The 23,278-nt window shown below is 44.8% G+C and overlaps 5 protein-coding genes across 5 annotated transcripts; 2 read left to right on the forward strand and 3 right to left on the reverse strand.

Moving 5' to 3' along the window:
* Window positions 1-19: 19 nt before the first annotated feature.
* Window positions 20-2,113, reverse strand: LOC128298902 (probable global transcription activator SNF2L1). The gene is made up of 2 exons (XM_053034713.1): window positions 1,671-2,113; window positions 20-1,592 (listed from the first exon to the last, which is right to left on the reverse strand). Exons 1-2 carry the CDS (start codon window positions 2,111-2,113, stop codon window positions 20-22), a joined length of 2,016 nt encoding a protein of 671 aa, XP_052890673.1.
* A 539-nt stretch (window positions 2,114-2,652) lies between these two features.
* On the forward strand, window positions 2,653-6,999 carry LOC128306188 (chromatin-remodeling complex ATPase chain Iswi-like). Its single transcript, XM_053043731.1, has 3 exons — window positions 2,653-2,871; window positions 3,103-5,685; window positions 5,753-6,999. Exons 1-3 carry the CDS (start codon window positions 2,818-2,820, stop codon window positions 6,203-6,205), a joined length of 3,090 nt encoding a protein of 1,029 aa, XP_052899691.1. The 5' UTR covers window positions 2,653-2,817; the 3' UTR covers window positions 6,206-6,999.
* A 1,027-nt stretch (window positions 7,000-8,026) lies between these two features.
* On the forward strand, window positions 8,027-12,134 carry LOC128299455 (chromatin-remodeling complex ATPase chain Iswi-like). The gene is made up of 3 exons (XM_053035431.1): window positions 8,027-8,165; window positions 8,460-11,042; window positions 11,110-12,134. Exons 1-3 carry the CDS (start codon window positions 8,112-8,114, stop codon window positions 11,551-11,553), a joined length of 3,081 nt encoding a protein of 1,026 aa, XP_052891391.1. The 5' UTR covers window positions 8,027-8,111; the 3' UTR covers window positions 11,554-12,134.
* Window positions 12,134-14,492, reverse strand: LOC128299456 (proton-coupled amino acid transporter-like protein CG1139). The gene is made up of 7 exons (XM_053035432.1): window positions 14,432-14,492; window positions 14,252-14,314; window positions 14,013-14,163; window positions 13,823-13,944; window positions 13,441-13,767; window positions 13,149-13,361; window positions 12,134-13,072 (listed from the first exon to the last, which is right to left on the reverse strand). The coding sequence occupies exons 1-7, from the start codon at window positions 14,461-14,463 to the stop codon at window positions 12,655-12,657; spliced, it is 1,326 nt and encodes a 441-aa protein (XP_052891392.1). The 5' UTR covers window positions 14,464-14,492; the 3' UTR covers window positions 12,134-12,654.
* Window positions 14,493-16,450: 1,958 nt separating this feature from the next.
* Window positions 16,451-21,787, reverse strand: LOC128298312 (proton-coupled amino acid transporter-like protein pathetic). Its single transcript, XM_053034062.1, has 6 exons — window positions 21,711-21,787; window positions 20,940-21,171; window positions 18,418-18,539; window positions 17,491-17,817; window positions 17,199-17,411; window positions 16,451-17,121 (listed from the first exon to the last, which is right to left on the reverse strand). Exons 1-6 carry the CDS (start codon window positions 21,785-21,787, stop codon window positions 16,689-16,691), a joined length of 1,404 nt encoding a protein of 467 aa, XP_052890022.1. The 3' UTR covers window positions 16,451-16,688.
* Between the last annotated feature and the right edge of the window lie 1,491 nt (window positions 21,788-23,278).

Below are 23,278 nucleotides of genomic sequence, written 5' to 3' on the forward strand. Positions count from 1 at the left end.
CAAAATAGCCACTGACTGTTCATTCACTTTGATTGATCAATGGTGACTGATGGATGCTGTATCGTTTGCGCTTAGCCGTGATGGGAACAACAGTTTCCTCTTGTTTTCGCTTGTTAGATATCTTGGCGGGATTCAGCAGTGTGTTAAACTGCAGATCGCATGGAATGCCGGGCACTACGATCTCGCCATCTTCCTGCAAACCATCCGTTGTTGCAAATGGGTCATCCAAATTGCCCATTCTGTCAAACAGCTCATCCACCTTCTTGTCTATTGCCACCGGATCAACCAACCCGTTTGCCATAAGCGATGTACGCTGATATTCAAATGCAACCGTTTCTAACTTTTTATCCGGCTTAGCCGTCCCCCTTATTACCGCTGCATCTAGCAACCGTTTGCGGGTGGAATGATGGTACAACAGCTCGTCCATACTTCCGCGCACGAGTAACCGTAACACGTGCACCTTCCTCTTCTGCCCGATCCGATGGGCGCGGTCTTCTGCCTGGAAGTCCATTTGTGGATTGAAATCCATGTCGTAAAAGATCACGGTGTCGGCCGCTACCAAATTTATGCCAAGACCACCGGCTCGTGTCGACAACAGGAAGACGAACTTACTCGACCCGGGACTATTAAACTCTTCCATCTGTGACTGGCGACTTTCGTGACCGGTTGATCCAGTCAGTACGCAGTACTCGTACTCGCGCCAGTCAAGATAATCCATCAATATTTTCAGCACTGTGACGTACTGGGAGAATATTAATACTTTGGAACCGCGCGCCTTGAGCCTTGCCAGCAGCTTGTCCAGTAGGATCATTTTCGAGCTAAAATTCACGATGTCGTCCGTCACATAGTCCGTATCCATATTCTCTGCACCCGGTACCAGGTAAGGATGTTGAATCACCTTTCTCAAGTGCGGAAATCTGGACCCGATTCTGAACCTTCTGATATGTCCGTCACGACCGACCTCCTGCAGCTCATTTTGCACCACCTTATGTGTCCAAAGACACATTTGCTCTGTCGGTGGCACATAAATGTCGATGTGTACCTTCGGCGGAATGGAGGGTGCTACCTCTAGCTTGGTGCGGCGCAGCAGCAAAGGTCGAAGGAGATTCTTCAACCGAATCGTTTGCTCGTTTCGGGGATCGACGCAGTCCTCTACCGTGAACCAGGAGTCAAAGTTGTCGGCGCTACTGAAGAACAGTGGCATAAGCAGATTTAACAGCGCCCATAGCTCGTGCAAATTGTTGTGAACCGGTGTGCCGGTTAATAGCACCATACTCTGGATTTGATATGTTCTAAGCACACTAGCAAACACAGTATTTTCGTTCTTTGCCCGATGACCCTCATCAATTATGGCATAGTGAAAATTAATGCGTTTGAAATGCAGCTTATTGAAAGTGACAAATTCGTACGTTGTAACAGCCACATTCCACGAACGCTTCCGATCGCTCAGCTTGGCAAGGATCTCTTTACTTTGTTCGCCAGTCGCATGTGCCTTTAATACTTTAGCGGACGGTAGAAACCTTGCAAATTCATTCATCCAGTTGAACAATGTTGAAAGGGGCACCACAACAAGAAACGGTCCTTTTAGTTTGTTAAAATCGTAACGGGCACATCACACACCTATTAAAAATGGTTTCATGGGATGAAAAGTTTTCATGCTGAATACTTACCGTACGCTCATCAGATAACCAATCATAGAGATAGACTGTATAGTTTTGCCAAGTCCCATCTCATCGGCGAGAATGCCGTTGAGATTGCTATTGTACATAGAAATTAACCAGTTCAGGCCACGTATCTGGTAGTCCCGCATGGTGCCGTTGGTGTAGGAAGGTGATTCCATAAAATCAATACCATCAATAGCATTGTTATTGGCGATGTCCGCATTTCGCAGGTTTTCGATGCTTGCCAATTGTTTTCTTCCAGTCGTACCACGGTCGGCGGATGGTTTCTTTTTCAGGTGTGCTTGATTGAATTCGGCGAAACCGGCTAGCTTTCGTTCGAGTGCTTCCAGTTGCATTAGACGCTTTCGTTGCAACTGTTCCCGGAAAACCTTTCTTTCCAGCTTGTCCTCGTCGATGTTTGGCGAAGGAGGAGAAGTTTTACCGGAAAGCATCTATAAAAAATACACGAATAACAGAAAGAATGTTTCACCAATTCGTAAAATGAATGAATTTATCATTACTAGATATTTACCATGTTATACGGAAAGAACAATTGTGCCAGGCGCTTCCTTACATGTACTATCACGTACCGGAGTTTAACGACACCCGTGCCAAGCGACAATCAGTTGGCGCGTAAACCGTGCAGGATTTTCAGACGATTGGATTGCTGTGCTAATCAGACGTTTCGTTTAGCCGAATTTCACCATTTCGGGAAACCTCCAAACACAACCTGTTTTCAGTAGGATAGGTAGCTCTAGGAAGCGACTGATTGATAAATTTGTCAAAAGAATAGATCATAGTCTCCTTCGTTTAAAAGATTTTTTCTAGCGTACTAATAATTGGTAATAGATTCGCTAAGAAAATTAAATATTATTCATCCAATAATTTACATTTGGCAGCACTGCGACGTTTCGATGTAGTGATGGCCCTAACGTCTTGTCTGTCAGTTCCGAAGACCAGCTGTCTGAATATTTGACAGTTCTGTCCTGTAGTGTAGACAAGGCTTTCGCTATACATTTGCAGATAAATAATAAGAGCATGAATGTTGCGTTAACATTTCGTTGACTGCCGCAGGAAACAAATACAGATGATTGCAAAACACCGGCATTGATATTTTAAAGTGTCTATACAATTACCCTTAAACTAAGCAAACATCATGTCGAAGGAGGAGGAAAACGCTGTAAAACCGTCCGACGCAAACGAAAACTCGGTAAGTGTGGCTCGGGATAGGGTAATGATGGAAATGAAACAATATTCTGGGAAGGTATAGCTGCCTCCAAAACGAGAGCGCTGCACGCGCACCGCAACTAATATGGTTCGCACGAGAGAAACAATACCTCGTCGACGATTTGATAATTATCAAATGCGTGTGTTGTTTTACGGTGCCAGGATTTTCGTTCATCTATGCATTTTATTTCCTTTCTCGTTCTCTTGAGTTTAGAATGGATCCAACTCCGACACCACCTCGTCGAACACAAAGGAACCGGACTATGATGCAACTCTGAAGACTGATCGCGGGAAGCGGTTCGAGTTTCTGCTCAAGCAGACCGAAATCTTTTCCCATTTCATGAACACGGCACCAAGCAAGAGTACACCACCGAAAGCGCCGCGGGGCCGCAAGCCGAAGGTGGATAAAAATGCTGATCCAGGTGACCATCGGCATCGCAAGACGGAGCAGGAGGAAGACGAAGAATTACTGGCGGAAACAACCCAAAAAACGAAGACGCTGTTCCGCTTCGAGGTGTCTCCACCATACATCAAAGCCGGTGAGATGCGTGATTATCAGATCCGAGGCCTGAACTGGATGATTTCATTGTACGAAAACGGTATCAATGGTATCTTAGCGGATGAGATGGGTTTGGGTAAAACGTTGCAGACGATTTCGTTGCTAGGCTACCTGAAGAACATTTGCAATAATCCTGGACCGCATATAGTGATCGTACCGAAATCGACTCTCCAGAATTGGGTGAATGAGTTCGAACGTTGGTGTCCTTCGATTCGGGCGGTGTGTCTGATCGGTGACCAAGAGAAGCGTAATGCATTCATTCGCGATGTGATGATGCCAGGTGAGTGGGATGTTTGCATCACCTCGTACGAGATGTGCATACGTGAGAAGGTCGTGTTCAAGAAGTTCAACTGGCGTTACATGGTGATCGACGAGGCGCATCGCATCAAGAATGAGAAGTCGAAGCTGTCGGAGATTTTGCGTGAGTTTAAAACGGCCAACCGATTGTTGCTGACCGGAACTCCGTTGCAGAACAATCTTCACGAGCTGTGGGCATTGTTAAACTTTTTGCTACCGGATATTTTCAACAACGCTGAAGATTTTGATAGCTGGTTCGATGCGAACCAGTGCTTGGGCGACAATTCGCTGATCGAGCGGTTGCATGCCGTGCTGAAACCGTTTTTACTTCGTCGACTGAAGTCTGAGGTCGAGAAGCGACTGCTACCGAAGAAGGAGGTGAAGATCTTTGTAGGACTGTCGAAAATGCAACGCGAATGGTACACAAAGATCCTGATGAAGGACATTGATGTGGTGAATGGTGCGGGCAAAGTAGAGAAGATGCGGCTGCAGAATATTCTGATGCAGTTGCGAAAGTGCACCAACCATCCGTATCTGTTCGATGGAGCAGAACCTGGCCCACCGTACACGACCGATTACCATCTGTTGGAGAACAGTGGCAAGATGGTGGTTCTTGACAAGTTGCTAATGAAGCTACAAGTGCAAGGATCGCGGGTGCTGATTTTCAGTCAAATGACGCGTATGTTGGACATTCTAGAAGATTTTTGCTATTGGCGAGGCTATCAGTACTGCCGGCTCGATGGAAATACGCCTCACGAAGATCGTTCAAACATGATTGCCGATTACAACGCCGAAAACAGCACCAAATTCATCTTCATGTTGTCGACTCGTGCCGGTGGCTTGGGCATCAACTTGGCTACCGCTGACGTGGTCATAATTTACGATTCCGATTGGAATCCACAGATGGATTTGCAAGCGATGGACCGAGCACATCGTATTGGGCAGAAGAAGCAGGTGCGAGTATTCCGACTCATCACGGAGAACACGGTAGAGGAAAAGATTGTAGAACGAGCGGAGGTTAAGCTGAAGCTTGACAAGCTCGTAATTCAGCAGGGTCGGTTGGTGGACAACAAGACAAACCAAATAAATAAGGACGAGATGTTGAATATCATCCGTTTCGGCGCGAACCATGTGTTCCAGTCTCGCGACTCTGAAATCACCGACGAAGACATTGACGCGATTTTACAGAAAGGTGAAGAGAAGACGCAAGAACAGATGGCAAAGCTGGATAAACTGGGTGAGAGTTCGCTACGGAGTTTCACTCTCGATGCGGATAATCTCGAGAATCGATCGTTGTATCAGTTCGAGGGGGAAGATTATCGCGAGAAGCAAAAGCTGCAAACTCTTGGTTCTTGGATCGAACCGCCAAAACGTGAGCGGAAGGCGAATTATGCTGTCGATGCGTACTTCAAGGAAGCATTGCGTGTGGCAGAACCAAAAGCACCGAAAGCGCCACGACCACCGAAACAACCGATCGTGCAGGACTTCCAGTTTTTCCCGCCAAGATTGTTCGAGTTGCTCGATCAGGAGATCTATCATTATCGCAAGACGGTCAACTACAAGGTGCCGAAGAACTCGGATCTTGGCTCAGAAGCGAACAAAGTGCAACGTGAAGAGCAGCACAAAATCGATGAAGCAGAACCGCTGACGGAAGAGGAACTGGTCGAGAAGGAATCACTGTTGATGCAAGGCTTCACCAACTGGACGAAGCGTGACTTCAATCAGTTTATCAAGGTGAACGAAAAGTACGGTCGGGATGATATCGAGAATATATCTCATGAGATAGAGGGTAAGACACGGGAAGAGGTGATGGAATACAGTACGGTATTCTGGGAGCGATGTCACGAACTACAAGATATTGATCGCATAATAAGTCAGATTGAGCGTGGGGAGGCAAAGATTCAACGGCGAGCCTCTATCAAACGTGCGCTGGACAGTAAGGTACGTTATCTTGATCTTAATGTCGCTTTGGATAGTGAGGAGATAATTAATTTCATTATTATTTTAGATGGCAAGATATCGAGCTCCGTTCCATCAGCTGCGCATTGCATACGGAAACAATAAGGGTAAAAATTACACCGAGGAGGAAGATCGTTTTCTCGTTTGCATGCTGCACAAGCTTGGATTCGACAAGGAGAACGTGTACGAAGAGCTGAGAGTGGCAGTCCGGTGTGCACCACAATTTCGGTTCGATTGGTTCCTGAAATCTCGCAATGCTCTTGCGTTGCAACGTCGTTGCAATACACTCATTACACTGATCGAGCGCGAAAACCAGGAAATTGAAGAAAAGGAACGATTAGAGAAAAAGAAGAAAACAGGTGGTAGCAATGTGGCTGGCATAGGTGGTGGCACTGTTGCTGGAGGAGGCGGAGGCGCTGCAGTACCAAAACCGAACCAGAAGCGCAAATCCGATGCCACTACCGTGTCGAACGATAAGAACAAAAAGAAGAAAAAGTCCTAAGTAAAAGAATAGGTCCTCAAACAAGAACACAGTGCGAGTAATTAGAGGGATGCAGTCGGAATGTAAGAGTGAAAGAGAGTGGAAACGAACGAAAATGAGGTACATACATTCCGCAATCAGGATCAGGATTTTTATTTAATTTTTTGTGTTTGTCGCAACACAAGTATAGTTTGACCGTAGGTCGTGAGTACGACATTAACAACCTTCATCCTGCACAAGCTACGACATGAAAAAAAAATCAAATCATTAACACCCCCAATGGCGTATTGCAGACTTTTGCAAGTTGCAGTCTTCTCAACCGTAAGGATTCTTCATACATCTCTTTCTTAGTTGATAAGTTTTACTCATTTTTTACTATACAATATGATATAAAGGTATGAATATCCATAGCGATTGCGTGTGTTTATAGTGCGGAAACAGTTGTTAGTGATACGTACGTTAGTTGTGGTGTTCATAAGAAATGTTAATCCTGTGTGATGGAAAAGACAGTTGATCCAATCCAGTATTGATAAAGTTTTCAAGTAACTTAACCCTATCTCGTAACCGAGCGGCTGGGATTCTTTGTATAATGATTCTTAAATAGGAATTAAACAGAAAAACTAAGTATCAAACCTCCTCAAGCTCTATCTATAGTGCTTTTTAATAATTAGACGAACTTTGACTTTGAGTTAAGATGCTACCGCCAATACTACTTACTCTTTGCGTGTATTTATTGTAAGCTTCAGTAGAGATTATAACGCACGTGGCTATGGCGACGATAAGTCGTGTAGGTTGATCATGATCGTAAATAAACATTTGCCCAGTCATAGCAACCCGAATGCCAAAATATATTCCGTTCTTTGTGAAGTTGTCCCATATACAGTAATTTGTGTGGTTTCGGCCTTAAATTCCGAATGAAATATTATACATTTTTCATGTTTGTAAAGTTAATATCTTGCGTGAATGCAATCTCCAAGACTGCGTAAAACGGTTCACCAAAGTAATCGGTCTGAAACAAGTAGTAGCAGTTGTTAACCAGTTAATCAAAAATAGTTGCAGTGGGGTACGTGATATTTTCTGCAAAAGCAAATTGTTAATACAAATAGGATGTGTTTTGCTCTTTTTTGTGTGCAATTTTTTGTACGCGAGCGAAGCTGATTATTACTATATAGAACTTACATAGTTCCGATACTCTCTCATACTCGACTCGAAACATGAACTTTGTCCAAAATTAATGAAACTCTATTAGCTGCGTTCGAGAGGAAGACATATTTGGCCCCGTATGTGTGCAAGGATAATGGAAAAGCGCGGTTTAGATCATTCCAACAACAGACCAAAATCGCGAAGTGGTTGTAGCGCCAGATAAGTAAATTGTTATTTGCGGTTTGGGCCAAAATTTTAATTGCTGCTTGTCTTTTAAACGAGGTTTCATTATGGATTTCAAACGAGCGATTCGTTATTGATCGTTGATATTTACGTCTCTGCAGATTAGATGTCGTTGATGAGTCAGAATAAGTATGTTGGAATCTTCCTCTACTGAGTATCCTGATAATCCTTTCCAAGGTGTGTATGTTTGCCACATATAACTAAACAGAACGTATTTTATGCAATTTTCGCGCGTTAATTTTATCAGTAAGATAAACTTAAGTTATACAATATTTGACAACGACACTGTGTAGATTTAAAATATTTAAAATCGACAATACACCATCACCAATACCGGATCGGATTGGATCGGATCGGTTCGGAGTACAATCGAACGGGACGGAATGTATAATCCAACCGCTCGACCGCGGTAAAATCGACGTGCTGGCAGCACTGTCACTCACAGCCAAAATTCGCCGCTTTTTTGATGTTTGGTTTTTGTGGAGGCGACGAATTTGTGGAGATTTAAATCTGTTTACTAGCGGAAGACTGCCATCAAAACATGTCCAAGGAGGGGGAAAACGTCGTAGAGGCGACCGATACTAACGAAAATTCGGTAAGTACTGTGTGGAACTGGATAACTGTAGTGAAAAACTATCATTGAATGGTGTTGCTATCCCAAGCGGGAGCGCTTGACGCGATGGGACGCTTTTGTCTGACAGATCCAGCATTGGCTAGCGAGCCCCTTAACTAAAGGAAGAGAATGGTTAAACGTTTGCGTTTTGATGCGGCATGGCCGGAAGCAAAAACAATAGTACAGATTAAATAATGTTTTGTTTGTTGCCCTTGGGAACGAGGAGCAGTTGATTTGTTTCCTTGCACTTATGCTTTCTCTTTCTACCGGGACTAGAATGAATCCAATTCCGACACCACCTCGTCGAACACAAAGGAACCGGACTATGATGCAACTTTGGAGACCGATCGCGGGAAGCGGTTCGAGTTTCTGCTCAAGCAGACGGAAATCTTTGCCCATTTCATGAATTCGGCACCAAGCAAAAATAGTCCACCGAAAGCACCGCGGGGCCGCAAACCGAAGGTGGATAAAAATGCTGATACAGGTGACCATCGGCATCGCAAGACGGAGCAGGAGGAAGACGAAGAGTTACTGGCGGAAACAACCCAAAAAACGAAAACACTGTTCCGCTTCGAGGCGTCTCCAATCTACATCAAAGCCGGCGAGATGCGTGACTATCAGATCCGAGGCCTGAACTGGATGATTTCATTGTACGAAAACGGTATCAATGGTATCTTAGCGGATGAGATGGGTTTGGGTAAAACGTTGCAGACGATTTCGTTGCTAGGCTACCTGAAGAACATTCGTAATAATCCTGGACCGCATATAGTGATCGTACCGAAATCGACTCTCCAGAATTGGGTGAATGAGTTCGAACGTTGGTGTCCTTCGATTCGGGCGGTGTGTTTGATCGGTGACCAGGAGACCCGTAATGCATTCATTCGCGATGTGCTGATGCCAGGTGAGTGGGATGTTTGCATCACCTCGTACGAGATGTGCATACGTGAGAAGTCTGTGTTCAAGAAGTTCAACTGGCGTTACATGGTGATCGACGAGGCGCATCGCATCAAGAATGAGAAGTCGAAGCTGTCGGAGATTTTGCGTGAGTTTAAAACGGCAAACCGATTGTTGCTGACCGGAACTCCGTTGCAGAACAATCTTCACGAGCTGTGGGCATTGTTGAACTTTTTGCTACCGGATATTTTCAACAACGCTGAAGATTTTGATAGCTGGTTCGATGCGAACCAGTGCTTGGGCGACAATTCGCTGATCGAGCGGTTGCATGCCGTGCTGAAACCGTTTTTACTTCGTCGACTGAAGTCTGAGGTCGAGAAGCGACTGCTACCGAAGAAGGAGGTGAAGATTTTTGTAGGACTGTCGAAAATGCAACGCGAATGGTACACAAAGATCCTGATGAAGGACATTGATGTGGTGAATGGTGCGGGCAAAGTAGAGAAGATGCGGCTGCAGAATATTCTGATGCAGTTGCGAAAGTGCACCAACCATCCGTATCTGTTCGATGGAGCAGAACCTGGCCCACCGTACACGACCGACTACCATCTGTTGGAGAACAGTGGCAAGATGGTGGTTCTTGACAAGTTGCTAATGAAGCTACAAGTGCAAGGATCGCGGGTGCTGATCTTCAGTCAAATGACGCGTATGTTGGACATTCTAGAAGATTTTTGTCACTGGCGAGGATACCAATATTGCCGGCTCGATGGACAAACGCCTCACGAAGATCGTTCAAACATGATTGCCGATTACAACGCCGAAAACAGCACCAAATTCATCTTCATGTTGTCGACTCGTGCCGGTGGCTTGGGCATCAACTTGGCTACCGCTGACGTGGTCGTAATTTACGACTCCGATTGGAATCCACAGATGGATTTGCAAGCGATGGACCGAGCACATCGTATTGGGCAGAAGAAGCAGGTGCGAGTATTCCGACTCATCACGGAGAACACGGTAGAGGAAAAGATTGTAGAACGAGCGGAGGTTAAGCTGAAGCTTGACAAGCTCGTAATTCAGCAGGGTCGGTTGGTAGACAACAAGACAAACCAATTGAATAAGGACGAGATGTTGAATATCATCCGTTTCGGCGCGAACCATGTGTTCCAGTCTCGCGACTCTGAAATCACCGACGAAGACATTGACGCGATTTTACAGAAAGGCGAAGAGAAGACGCAAGAACAGATGGCAAAGCTGGATAAACTGGGTGAGAGTTCGCTACGGAGTTTCACTCTCGATGCGGATAATCTCGAGAATCGATCGGTGTATCAGTTCGAGGGGGAAGATTATCGCGAGAAGCAAAAGCTGCAAACTCTTGGTTCTTGGATCGAACCGCCAAAACGTGAGCGGAAGGCGAATTATGCTGTCGATGCGTACTTCAAGGAAGCATTGCGTGTGGCAGAACCAAAAGCACCGAAAGCGCCACGACCACCGAAACAACCGATCGTGCAGGACTTCCAGTTTTTCCCGCCAAGATTGTTCGAGTTGCTCGATCAGGAGATCTATCATTATCGCAAGACGGTCAACTACAAGGTGCCGAAGAACTCGGATCTTGGCTCAGAAGCGAACAAAGTGCAACGTGAAGAGCAGCGCAAAATCGATGAAGCAGAACCGCTGACGGAAGAGGAACTGGTCGAGAAGGAATCGTTGCTAACCCAAGGTTTCACAAATTGGACGAAGCGTGACTTCAATCAGTTTATTAAGGCAAACGAAAAGTACGGTCGGGATGACATCGAGAATATCGCACGTGAGGTAGAGGGTAAAACACCGGATGAGGTGATGGAGTACAGTACGGTATTCTGGGAACGCTGTCACGAGCTGCAAGATATTGATCGCATCATGGGTCAGATTGAGCGTGGGGAGGCAAAGATTCAGCGGCGAGCCTCTATCAAACGTGCGCTGGACAGTAAGGTACGTTATCTTGTGCTTAATGTTGCGTTGGTTAGTAAGTAGATAATTAATTTCATTATTATTTTAGATGGCAAGATATCGAGCTCCGTTCCATCAGCTACGTATTGCATATGCTAACAATAAGGGTAAAAATTACACCGAGGAGGAAGATCGCTTTCTCGTGTGCATGCTGCACAAGCTTGGATTCGACAAAGAGAACGTGTACGAAGAGCTGAGAGCGGCAGTACGGTGTGCTCCGCAGTTTCGATTCGATTGGTTCCTGAAATCACGTACTGCGCTGGAACTGCAACGTCGCTGTAATACGCTCATTACACTGATCGAGCGCGAAAATCAGGAACTCGAAGAAAAGGAACGATTAGAGAAAAAGAAGAAAACAGGTGGTAACAATGTGACGGGCGGAGGTGGTGCTGTTGGTGGTGGTGGCGGTGGAGCACCAAAATCGAACCAGAAGCGCAAAGCCGACGGCACTAATGCGTCATCCGACAAGAATAGGAAAAAGAAAAAGTCTTAAGTAGAAGAATGACGCTTTGTAGTGGCACAAGCCGAAGGACTACGACAAATCTTTAAATAAGAGTATAATTTGTGTAACGACAGGGATAAAGTCAGAATGAGAGAGGTAAGAGAGGAAAACTGAGTGCGGAAAAGGGCTATAGTAGTGACACATTCCTTATTCTTGGCGAGGATTTGTTTTGATATTACGTGGTTGTCGTGCACGTTAAGCTTGGCCGTAGCAGATTCTGACATTAGTATTTTCCACACTCAACCTCAAGGATCAAAGTTCCGATTTCTAGCGTTCAATGCTCGATACTCTTTTCTCCCGACATGAGTGAAGAACTTTGTGTATTTTTAAAATTGAAAAAAATCAAATCTTTAGCTCCCCTACATTTGCGATTGATGGCGACTAATTCACGGGAATGGCGGAAAGTGCTACATATATTTGCGTGCTGTAGTGTTTTTTTTATCTAAATGAATTCTAAACACATCTCTATCCTAGTTATTAAGTTTTTTTCGTGTGTGTTTTGTATTGCGAAGAGAGCTGTTAGTGGCAAGTGTGAGAAAAGTTAATAGAAAAGACAATTTAAACAATCCAGTATTGATCAAGTTAAAAAGATCCAGCTTAATTTTATTTTGCAAATGAGTGGCTGGGATTGATTTCATAGTGATTCTTAATTAGAAATGAGGCAACTTGTTGTAATGTGGTGAACCTCAAGGCATTGTGCTTTTTTTTAATGATCAGAAGAACTCTCCATTCTCACAAACGTACACGGTTTACAAGGACTGTCAGTTAAGCTGCTACCGCCAATACTACTTACTCCATGCCTATATTTATTGTAAGCTTCAGTAGAGATTATAACGCACGTGGAATGACGATGATCAACTGCTATAGATTAGTTGATCGTTCTGGATTGCAAATAAACGTACATTCACATAGAACTATGGTAGGTGAAGTTACGGATGAGAAACGTTCGGGGAGAGCAAAATTGAAACCCGTCGAGTTGCTTTCAGGGACTTGAATGTTTGCTTCGTAAAATGGTACGAACCGTTGTTGCCGTCTTTTACTGCGGACCTAATAGTCAATGGTTATGAATCATTTGTATGTATGAGTCTGCTTCTACCCGTAGATATCGACGATATCTTTGATGCTAAAATATGTTCCAACAACGAGAATGAATAGTCCGAACGCCAATAAGAGGACATTTTTAACCAGCCGCCACTGAAAAACGCCAAATGCACCGGGAGAGGACCATCGGAACACCGTATCCAGCACTATCGGCGTCAGTAGACCGAGGGTGGCCGAACAGATCGATCCGACAAGTCCAATAAACGGTTCCAGTTCCGGTACGCCCAGCGCTAGTGCCGTCATTGCAACCAGAATGCTGAAGCGTATTCCGATCTGCGCGATATTGTGCCGTTCCGCTGGGAAGCGATGTTTCACCTTGCGCCAAAGTATGTCCATTGGCACGTAATAGTAGATACCGAGTGTGAAAAGAATGGCCAGTGCAGCAAGCAGTTGTGTCGATAAGGCAAGTCTTAAATAAGAGAGAGAGAGAGAGAGAGAGAGAGAGTATTAAATTGCATTCATTGTCATTTACAGTATTTACTTACTTCTCTTCACTGGGCAGGTTTAACGTCACCGAAGCTCGCGTGCCAGGTCCGTATCGTGCGTAGCCGAAAAATCCCGTCACATTGTACAGGACGGTGATAAAGCTCAGCACGATGCTAAGAACTCCCGGACAGGCCAGAAAGTGCTGCGGGTGTTTCATCTTATTTTCAACCGGAAGCACCACGCCGATCCCTTCCACTGCGTACACGACCGTGCTGTTTTGACGGGAGTAGACGGGATCAGGTAAATTATGGCTAAAAAAATGGCAGAACGTAACCATTTTACTCTACTTACCCAAAGAACGAGGGCAGTGCGGTAATTTCCGGAAATAGTTCGCGCTTCGAAAGGTCTATCGGTTCGCGAAATATGTAGTACAGCGTGATGCCGAACGTAACCAGTATCAGCATGTTGGCAAGGGCTGAAAATGGTACCAGATACCGAAGTTCGCGCACCTGCGTAACGAAGATTAACGGAACCGCCGTCAGCAGGATATAGATACGAGTGTCCCAGTCGATGCCTAGCTCACTGTTGACTACATCTCGCAGCGTTGTTGCAATGAACAACAGGTAAACGCAAACGGAAAAGAAGCTGACGATCAGCAAGGAGTAATCGATGTACGCTCTGATGAAGGAGAAATAACCGTTATCTGGGTTCTATTGTTAAACAATAATCTTACTTGGCCGCATTTCCGAAACGTTGGGTCGCGATCGGACCATGGCGGAAGACGCTTTGGGCAGTTTCCGAGAAGCCGAGTACGGGCACGCGGGTTCGTTTGCACGATTTTTGCGATGTTGATACCTGAAAGATGATCCCCGGTACGATCATTAGTGAGTATCAGCTCATGTAAGCAAAGTTTGGTATCCTACCAGTAGATACACGCAGTGTGCGTAAATGATTCCCACGAGCGTAGTACCGATAATTCCAAATACTAGCCCACCGTTACGGAAGGCGGACGGCATTGCCAGGATACCGGTTCCGAGCGATCCTTTGAGCATGTGAATGATCGTGCCATTGGTACTTTTGTTGTGTGACAGAGAATATTATTGTGTTTCAATACTAAAGCCAAGGGAGAAACTATTATTTACTATCGTCACAATACACTTACGAGTTTGGTTTCTTCACGCGACGATGCCGGAATGGTTCGTATTCGTTGTCTGCGAGTCCACTGCTAAAAGGAGAAGTACCGGTACGTACAAAAGTGAAAGTTCGCGTTGGTTTGTTTTGATTAACAGACCAGAAATAATCTGTCAGATTCGTATTTAGCAAACGAAAAAAAAAATCCTACTTGAATTCGGTGTCGGTCTTCTGCAGCTCCATTTCTCACGCCTCGTGCTTTTCTTTCTTCACGAAACCACGATCACAATGCGATGGAGGGGAGGGATGCACGCTTGTCACTGTGACGTATACACGCAATCTCACGCACTGTTTCTGTTTGACAGTGCCGTTTAAACGATCGACGAGCGAATGGGGAACATGCGATTGCTTGGACGCATCTTTTCGGATAAAGGCGATAGGCGCGCGCGCGCGCTCAGTTTCCAAGATAAGGCAATCGTGATTGTTGCGACAAAAAACAACTAAGCCACACAATGCCAAGTGATTGTAGGGCCTGTGAGTGTACTTGTTCAATTATACTGCGATTGTAGGTGTGTACCAGCTATGAAGTTGAATGTGTATTGCGTTCGTATTTCGCTGGTGGAATACTTCGTACCGGTTTTAGAAGGGAATTCTATTTATTCATCGAACAGTACTCCATCAATAATGGCAGACTCCCCGCTTGATAAGCATTGGAAAGTGTTGATTGGGTGTACCATAAGAGCCGTAACTAAATGTTTGCGACGACAAAATTGAACAAAACTGATCCGGCGTTAGCTACACAGTGTGAATGACGATTATCCTCATCATTCATTAACCGTGAGTAGCACGTGTAGTATAGTCGTTATGGACCGGTAGGAAACTTAATTAGAAAGGAAAATAGCGACAAATTTCGAACGACAATGAAAACAAACTAGTACAGATAATTGAATGCAGTAAAGTTTGCTTGACTCCTATGTTTAATGTTAAATTCATAAAAAATGCTGCTAAGATGTTTAGGCCGGCTTTTCGCCATCTGGCCTTAACCTTAACTAACACCACCCAAAATATAAATGTTTGCACATTTTTCATGAAATTGGCTTCTAAATGTCACTCCATGCTGGCCTCAAAGTAATGTGATTTGTTTCTTTTCCAAACTCCAAATGCCATTAGGAGGGTTGGTGGTCTTCGTTCAAACGTTATAATTAACCATTTTCGAAGTAATTGTTAGAAGTTGCCCCTTCTGGGGTAGCCACATGCGATTGGTCTTAACAAACAAGGAAGGGGTACTTCTTCACTGTTTGCACAATTGTTTCACCGTTTGAGGGACCGAGGGGTCGATCATTTGTCGTTGAATTTCATATCTTTAGATTCTGTTGCGCTTTAGGGTGATTTCTACTATCGGCGCGTTTTCTAAGATTACTACCTGGCACTCTGGCCCTTTTTTAAGATGAGAGAAGACACAAAAGAAGTCAAATCAAAAATGATCGGGCGAATACGAAAAGATTTTAGTTTGTAAAACTTCTTCAGTTCGGAGTGACGCATGCAGCTTGAACAGCGTCTTGAAACCAATTGCCTTACTGTGTTGGTAGTGGCCGTTACAAATTAAATGATAACGATGTTAAATGTTACATGTGCATAGTGGGATTGCTACAAAATACAAACGGTGCTGGGTGACTAGTTACCTCCTCGGCTGGTCGGTGCCCGATGGTTCCATCCAGGCCTTTCTGGCGGACGCATCAACGCCATCACTCCATTTCAACTTTAAGCCTCCTCTGTCCATGTGGTCGACTTACAAGAACTTTACAGGCTGGGTCGTCCGGTGTCATACTCATGACATGACCAGCCCACCGGAGCTTGGCGAGGTGTACTATCACTAGCTGATATGTTATGGGGCTAGAAATCCGTCTGAGAATCAATTTCTTTTCATGGTAAGTGTTTTGATCCAATTCAATTTGAAATTAAGAGCAATCCTGAGGGGGGATTGAAACAACTCTGCTGTGCAATACAGTTTCATTCATGGTGCTATAATTTACTAACAGCTCGGTACACAAACACAACGGAAGCGCACATTATTGTCAACAGATTTATTTTCACACAAAACAGTATTTATCCTATGGCTAGTAAGTATTAATAGCAGAAAAAAAATGCACATCAAACATAAATAGAAATCGATGCCGTTTGTTCGCAGAGCATTTGTTTTCCGTTTTGCATAAATGACCAAACGGGACGCGTGTGTTACCGTTGCAAATGTGCTGCGGCGTTACTATTCGATTTGTATCTTAATTTAAGATACACAACGATAAGTGTCACAATCGTAATATAAATGCCTATTCTCTACCTCGTCGTACCCTTTCACAGTGTGCTCCGCACTGTGTGTGAGTACTGTGTATACTGTTTGTTCCGCAGTTGGTTCGTTTCTAGCGTTCCATTTGTTCCATTTTGTTTCCGTCCCTCCGCATACGATCGCTCTACTCCGTGTGATCGTCGTCGTCGGTGTAGAGCTCGATGATGTCCTTTATGCTGACGTACGCACCCGCCACAAGCGCAAAGATCGAGAACGCGCCGAAGATGACGTTCTTGATGAGCACCCAGCGGAATTTGCCTAGTTCGTTCGGCCAGAGGAATACGGTTTCGACGACACACGGTACAAACAGGCCGAGGCTAGAGAAGAAAACGGCACCGACTAGACCGATGAATGGTTCGAGCTCGGGCACGGCCAGTCCGACACCACCCATCAGAATCATGATACCGGAGCGGAGCGCAATCTGCGAGATCATGTGCTTGTTCTTTGGTATTTTGTCGTGAATCTTGCGCCACAGAATATCCATGGGCACGTAGAATTGTAGGCCGAAGGTGAACAGGATAGCGAGGGCGATTAGAATCTGTGCCGCTACGGCCAGCCTGTGGCGAAACAAAACAGAAAAGGTTTATTTGGGGGCAAATGCATCTTCAGCAGTTTAGTTTGACAGTAAACTTACGAGTCCTCCAGGGGAAGATTGAGGGTCACGCTACCCTTGGACTCGTCTCCGAAACGCACGTAGCCAAAGAATCCAATCACGGCGTACAGCACGATCACAGTGCCCATCGCCGTATTCAGTACGCCAGGACATCCGAGGAAGTGTTGCGGCTTGGCCATGGAGTTTTCAACCGGCATAACTACACCGATACCTTCCATGGCGAAAATGACGGTACTGCAGAATTAGAAGAACACATTGTGGAACGGTTAGCAGAACTCGTAAAGATGGCTATAAAGAGGACGGCGAGTCATACCTGAAAAACAGTGGCAGCGTGCCGAATGAAGCAAACATTGGCTTATCGTCAAACTCCAGCGAATCCTTGAAGATGTAGTACAGCGTGATACCGAACGTGACCACGATGAACAGGTTGGCGAGTGCCGAGAACGGTACCAGGTACTTAAGTTCCCGGATCTGTCCGATCAGCAGGATCGGTATCATCGTCAGTAAGATGTAGATCCGCACGCTCCAATCATTTCCAGTTTCGTGGTTGATAACGTCATGGAAGGACGTTGCGATGAAGACGATGTACACGCACCCGGCACTGAAGTACGTTGCCATCAGCGCATAGTCCACGAAGGCTCTGCGAATTCACACAATAATGGGGGGGAAGATTTCGATTAGTTACGTCAATGAGGACCTTTAAATAACCCAAACAAATCGAAGGATGCGATTAATACGTTGCGACCGGTTTTTTTTTATTGCAGGCGATTCATTTGCACGGATCGAGCACAGTAGATCGGCCCGATCGTTTCGGTGATCATGCTGGTAATTTGATATGCTGACCTTGATAGCAGGGTGCAGGGTCGCATTTTCTATGCCAACCCCTCACATACGTAGCAAAACTTATTTGGTTTGGGTAAACGAATTTGTCGGTCAACAACAGAAGGTCTATGTAAACGCCCGTGGCATTCACCAGCAGAAGATCCAATGGGGCGTGCGTTAAGATGCGCCACAGTGACACACATGTACGCGTACCGCCCGGCGACCGTGTAAACAAACAGACTGGGAAGTCGGTCGTGGATCATCATTCATATGCATATCGGTTGTGTAATTAATTAAAATGCTTATCATCACGTCGCGATGGAGCGATTGTTTTGCGGTGGCTAGTGAGAGTTGCCGATGGGTTGGCGCACTTGCAAGAAAACCCCGACCCTGAAGGCGGGATTTAGCGGGTACTCACTTTGAGAAGCCGGCCAGAGGTCGTAGCTTTGGTGGTCCATACTGGAAGACACGTTCCGCTGTTTCGGCAAATCCAAGCACCGGTATCCTTGTTCTTTGACAGATCATGTGGGATGTTCTCACCTGTAACATAAGGAACACAGGAATTAGTAATTAGCATTAGTAACAGCATTACGGTGTGTCTAGATCATGGGAAGTACGCTGAGGAGCGGAAGTCTGCTGGGCTAGTGTTTCAGTGACACAGTATTGTCGAGTGTGGGACTTATGGGACGGCTTATGGGTCCATAAATACGAGCTGTAGTTTCATTTCCGGAAGCAAAACAAAAATACGGACAGCACGTTCCCGCCGAAGGTTGCAGCGATCGTTTATGGTTTCACGATTCGATTGTATCATGTTGATGTTGTTTAATGAGTTTCACAAAGAGAAGTTCGTATGAAGAGGTCGATATTGGTACAATGTGGGAAGTTGTTTTATTTTTAAATTAAATTCATGAAACCTTTGGAACTGTCGGGATGAAAACGAGTTTTTGGGCGAATTAAATCGGCCTTAATTCAAGCAGATAATTGGAAATGTTGAAGCATAACCGAATGCACCATACAATGAAGGGATATTTTATGTATTTATTCAAATCGTTGAAAGTTTTTCTCGCTCTGCGAAGTCATGCAAATATTAAACATTATTTTAAAAGTTGAGACATCCTTCGACAGTCCACCGTCAGTCTTTTAGTCTTCGGGCGCAAAACAATGAATGGATAGTAGAGCATCGTATGGAAAACGTTTCATTAGGCTTCTCACTATCTCTGTTTTATGTAGTGTTTCTTAGTGGAATATTTACGACAATAGAGTTGTTAAGATAGAGATTGTTGATAAAAAACAGATAATAGAAATGCCTCAATGATGTTGATTAGAAATTGTCTGTCGTTTTGATTAGTTGTCAGTGGGGAACTTGTGGCGTTAGGAAACGCAATAAAGATTAGACGAGTTAGTCTTCAATGGTTCTGTTTTTATGATGAATTGTTTCGATTGTAAACAAATAGTAGCACAAGTAGCAGTGGTAGTTTTGGAGGTAGTGGTAGTAGCGATTTTAATGACCAACACCGCGTTGATAACTAATCGATTAATTTTCCCTCACAGCGGAAAGGTAAACACAATACAATCTTCTTCAAGCCTATGAGTGGAACGATAAATAATGACATTATTAATTATGACACCGCTGCGGTATCGCAATATTGTTTTCAAGCGCTTCATCTGCAAACACGCACCGGCACGGAAGGCATAAATCATGCGGAGCAGGTAAATCATCCTATTGACGCCTAGTTCCCGATAAAGCATACCGTTCCATCGTTCATTAACCCTTATCGCGGCAAACGCGACACACGCGCGAAACCAACTGCGTTAGATAGTGGAAGGACAAACATAAACGTCATCGTTAGCTGTGGTTAGCATCGTTAATTGTCAGTGGATTAGTAGCGGGTAGTATAAATTATCACGGTATCGATCGCATCTTTACTGTGGCTGTTGCACCGTTGCAACATCCGTTTCCCCCCCTGCAAAGGGTCGTTGCCTCTAAAACGGGGGGTTAGTGTTCCTGTCAGCTGACAGGGCCGGTTTTTTTTTAATTCTGTAGTTTACTTCCGCACTGAAGCATCTTCGATGCATGCATAAAACAGCTAGCGGCTTATTCTTGGGCTGTGATAAACGAAACCAATGGAACCCTCAGAAGCACCGTAAGGATCACCTTGAAAAGGGCACGAGAAAGAGGCGTACACAGTGCAGGAATGAACGTCCAAGATCGTACACTTGAACTTGCGAGGCTCGCTACAACCCAAAAGCCAATGAAACTCTCGAGCTTTTGAAGGCTAACTACATTACGGTGCTGGCGGTGCATCGTCCGCAACATTCGACGAAAGGGAATAGATGGAAGATACTTGCAGGTGCCAGCAAAGCAAGCTACTACACTGGCTATTACAATGTTTTTGTTGCAGATGAATCATTGATTGATAAGGATATGAGGATATATTCTGAAATATTGAAATTCTTGGAATCTTTGACGTTAGGTATCTTGTAAGAACTATTATTTCAAGTCAAACTCATATAAAGATGAACTCTATGCCTTGAAGTCGAAATAAACGTTTAAGCGCCATCCATTGTTTGCTACTGCGCTTGTTACCGATGTATGATCTAAACAAAATTGAATGGATGATTGTTTGGCGCAATTATGAATTTACATCCAAAACGACTCCACGTGCCAACGTGTCGGGCGCATCAGATGACTCACATTTCCTCACTGTTGCACAACGACTCATTTCCTTGCCCGTGATTGTATCACGGCCGATTTGATGACTCGCAGCAACAACAACAACAACAAAACTGACCACCAAAAATCAATCATACACGATCTCATCTCCGGCACGGGTCGCGTTTTGCGATACGGCGGAGTGACAATAGCAACTGTTCTACACAATGACCCGTGCTGCGCATCTCGGAGCTCTTCCCTGTATTAAGTCTACCCCATGCACTTACCAGTATATGCACGCAGTGTGTACAGATCAGCCCAATAACGACGGTACCGATGGCACCGAACAGTAGGCCGGCATTTTTGAACGCCACCGGCATGGCCAGAATGCCCGTACCGAGGGAACTCTTCAGCAGGTGAATCAGCGAACCGGCCGTACTGTTTGGCTTCTCGATTTGTCGATGCTCGAAGGGATTGTATTCCGCATCGGAGATGATCTGCGAGTCGGCTAGTTTGGTGCTGGAATTGATAATTAGTAGATATTAAATAGTCGCATGTAAATATCGCTCGATGCGTTGTCGTGAGACGTATTCAATTTGATGTATTGAATGTGAATGGATGTGCTATCTTTATGACAAGCAGGTAGTTTACAACACTCTGCTAAATGAGAAGCAATATTGACAATGCTACTGCTGCCATACTGTTCTAGTAGCTATCGTTATTGATGGCGCAATGGACGGACGTCAAATTGAGTCTTCCTCGTTTATGGTTTAATTGATTGATCAGCCAAGATAACCCGATTTATGGCCAATACTGTGTCAATCGATATTGGTAATAAATTGAAAAGTGACACAGAAACAAGCATTCAATGACAGTTGAGGGATTACTAATGGAAATTTGGATAAATTTGAGGATTTGTGGAATTTTTCACATATTCTTGAATTCAAGTACGATAACTACTCTTCCCTAGTGATAAGTCCTGTGTGTTGCCATGTGTACTAAATGACCGGGCCGAAGAATAAGAGCAACCGCAAGAAATTCTAACGCACAATACTTACGTGGAGTTGAAGTCGCCTGCAGTGTATTCCGGTGCGGATGGCCCCGACGGATCCACTTTCACTTTTTCGTCTCCCATGTTGAGTCGTTGCTGTGGTCAATGTTTTGCACTGATAAAAAAACACAAGAAACAAAGAACGCAACGTCTATGAGCTATGTGGAGAATAGCACAGTAGTAGCCTAAATTACACTTCGCACGCCGAGGTCCTGCCTCTTCACTGTCGTCCTGTTCCAGACACGTAATGTGAGGACCGCTACCGAATAAATCCACGATCAAGCTCGAACGAAGTAGTACCTCAGTTCAAGTGCCGTAGTGTACCGGTGAAGCGATCGTCCGCGACTGTGCACGATTTATCGCCCAGGAGCGTATCAAATAGCTGATAGTAATTGGAAACCAATTGGACAATAAACCACATCGGTCGTGTGTTATCTCCTGCCGATATGTCACGCTGACGGATTGCTAGCATTTCCACCCCCTCCAAAGTTGTACCGGCTACCTGGTCTGATTGTTGCACCCTGCGTGTCCTTCTACGTCACTGATTTTGATCGTCTGCAGCGATGGTAGGCTTCAATGTTGCTGCGTGTGTGTGCGTTTGTAATTTATTTTTCGCAACAATTCAACCAGCTCCCCCCCCCCCACTTGTTGATGACGGTGAAATTCTGCTGTTGTGACGGCGCGGTAAGAATGTACCTTGGAACCGTTCGAGTGGGACTTGTCCGACCACTTCACATTTAAAGTGAGAACAACAGGCCGGGGCTGAGCCGAGAGGAATAAAATCGATCGATTGTAAATAACTGGTGCGTGAATAATAGGAATGCTAATTTAAGTCACACCTCCTTTGAGTATATCCTAGAATTATTGGAATTTTTTGGATATATCTTTCGAAAAGTTCTACGAGTATTGTAAGATCGCCTGTCGATCGGGGAAATGTGTCAATACGTGGGTGTTTCTTCTCAAGTGGGGGAAAGATTTACCATGCATGACTACTTAGCCAGAGATTACTGACACTATCGGGACACCGGGAGCATTGACGTCCATCTGTTTCCACTTCAATGTCAAAAACCCACCAGTGATCCACAGTTGAAAGTCCCACTGTTAGCGGGATGGAATAATTTTAGGCTCGCCTATACCCTGCTGTCGTGCGTTCGAGGCATTTTTGTGAATAAGTACGGCCATATTGACAAAATGAACCAGTTTTACACTGATGGGTCATCTTCTATGGAGGGCACTGGCTTCGGTGTTTTTTAGTGAGACCACCGAAGCATTCTTCAAACTGAGGCATCCATGTTCCGTGTTTAAGGTTGAGTACCCCGGATCACCTTCATATTTTCAGATGTTTAGAATATCGCTAATCTTTTGCTTTGAAATTTCCGTAATTAGAAAACAGATTCAATGGCCAAAACAGGCGTCAGAGAAGGTGTTTTTTTTACAATCGATCCATCTCTTACTAAGAGTTCCTATGCTCTCTACAGCAACTTTTCCTGTCTCGATGGCATTCGAATTATGTCCCGACTGATGTTGAATCATTTCGGATTGGATGCACATCTACAGCGTATTAATCTGGCTGAG

Source organism: Anopheles moucheti, chromosome 2, assembly GCF_943734755.1.
Source record: "Anopheles moucheti chromosome 2, idAnoMoucSN_F20_07, whole genome shotgun sequence".
Lineage (NCBI taxonomy): Eukaryota > Metazoa > Arthropoda > Insecta > Diptera > Culicidae > Anopheles > Anopheles moucheti.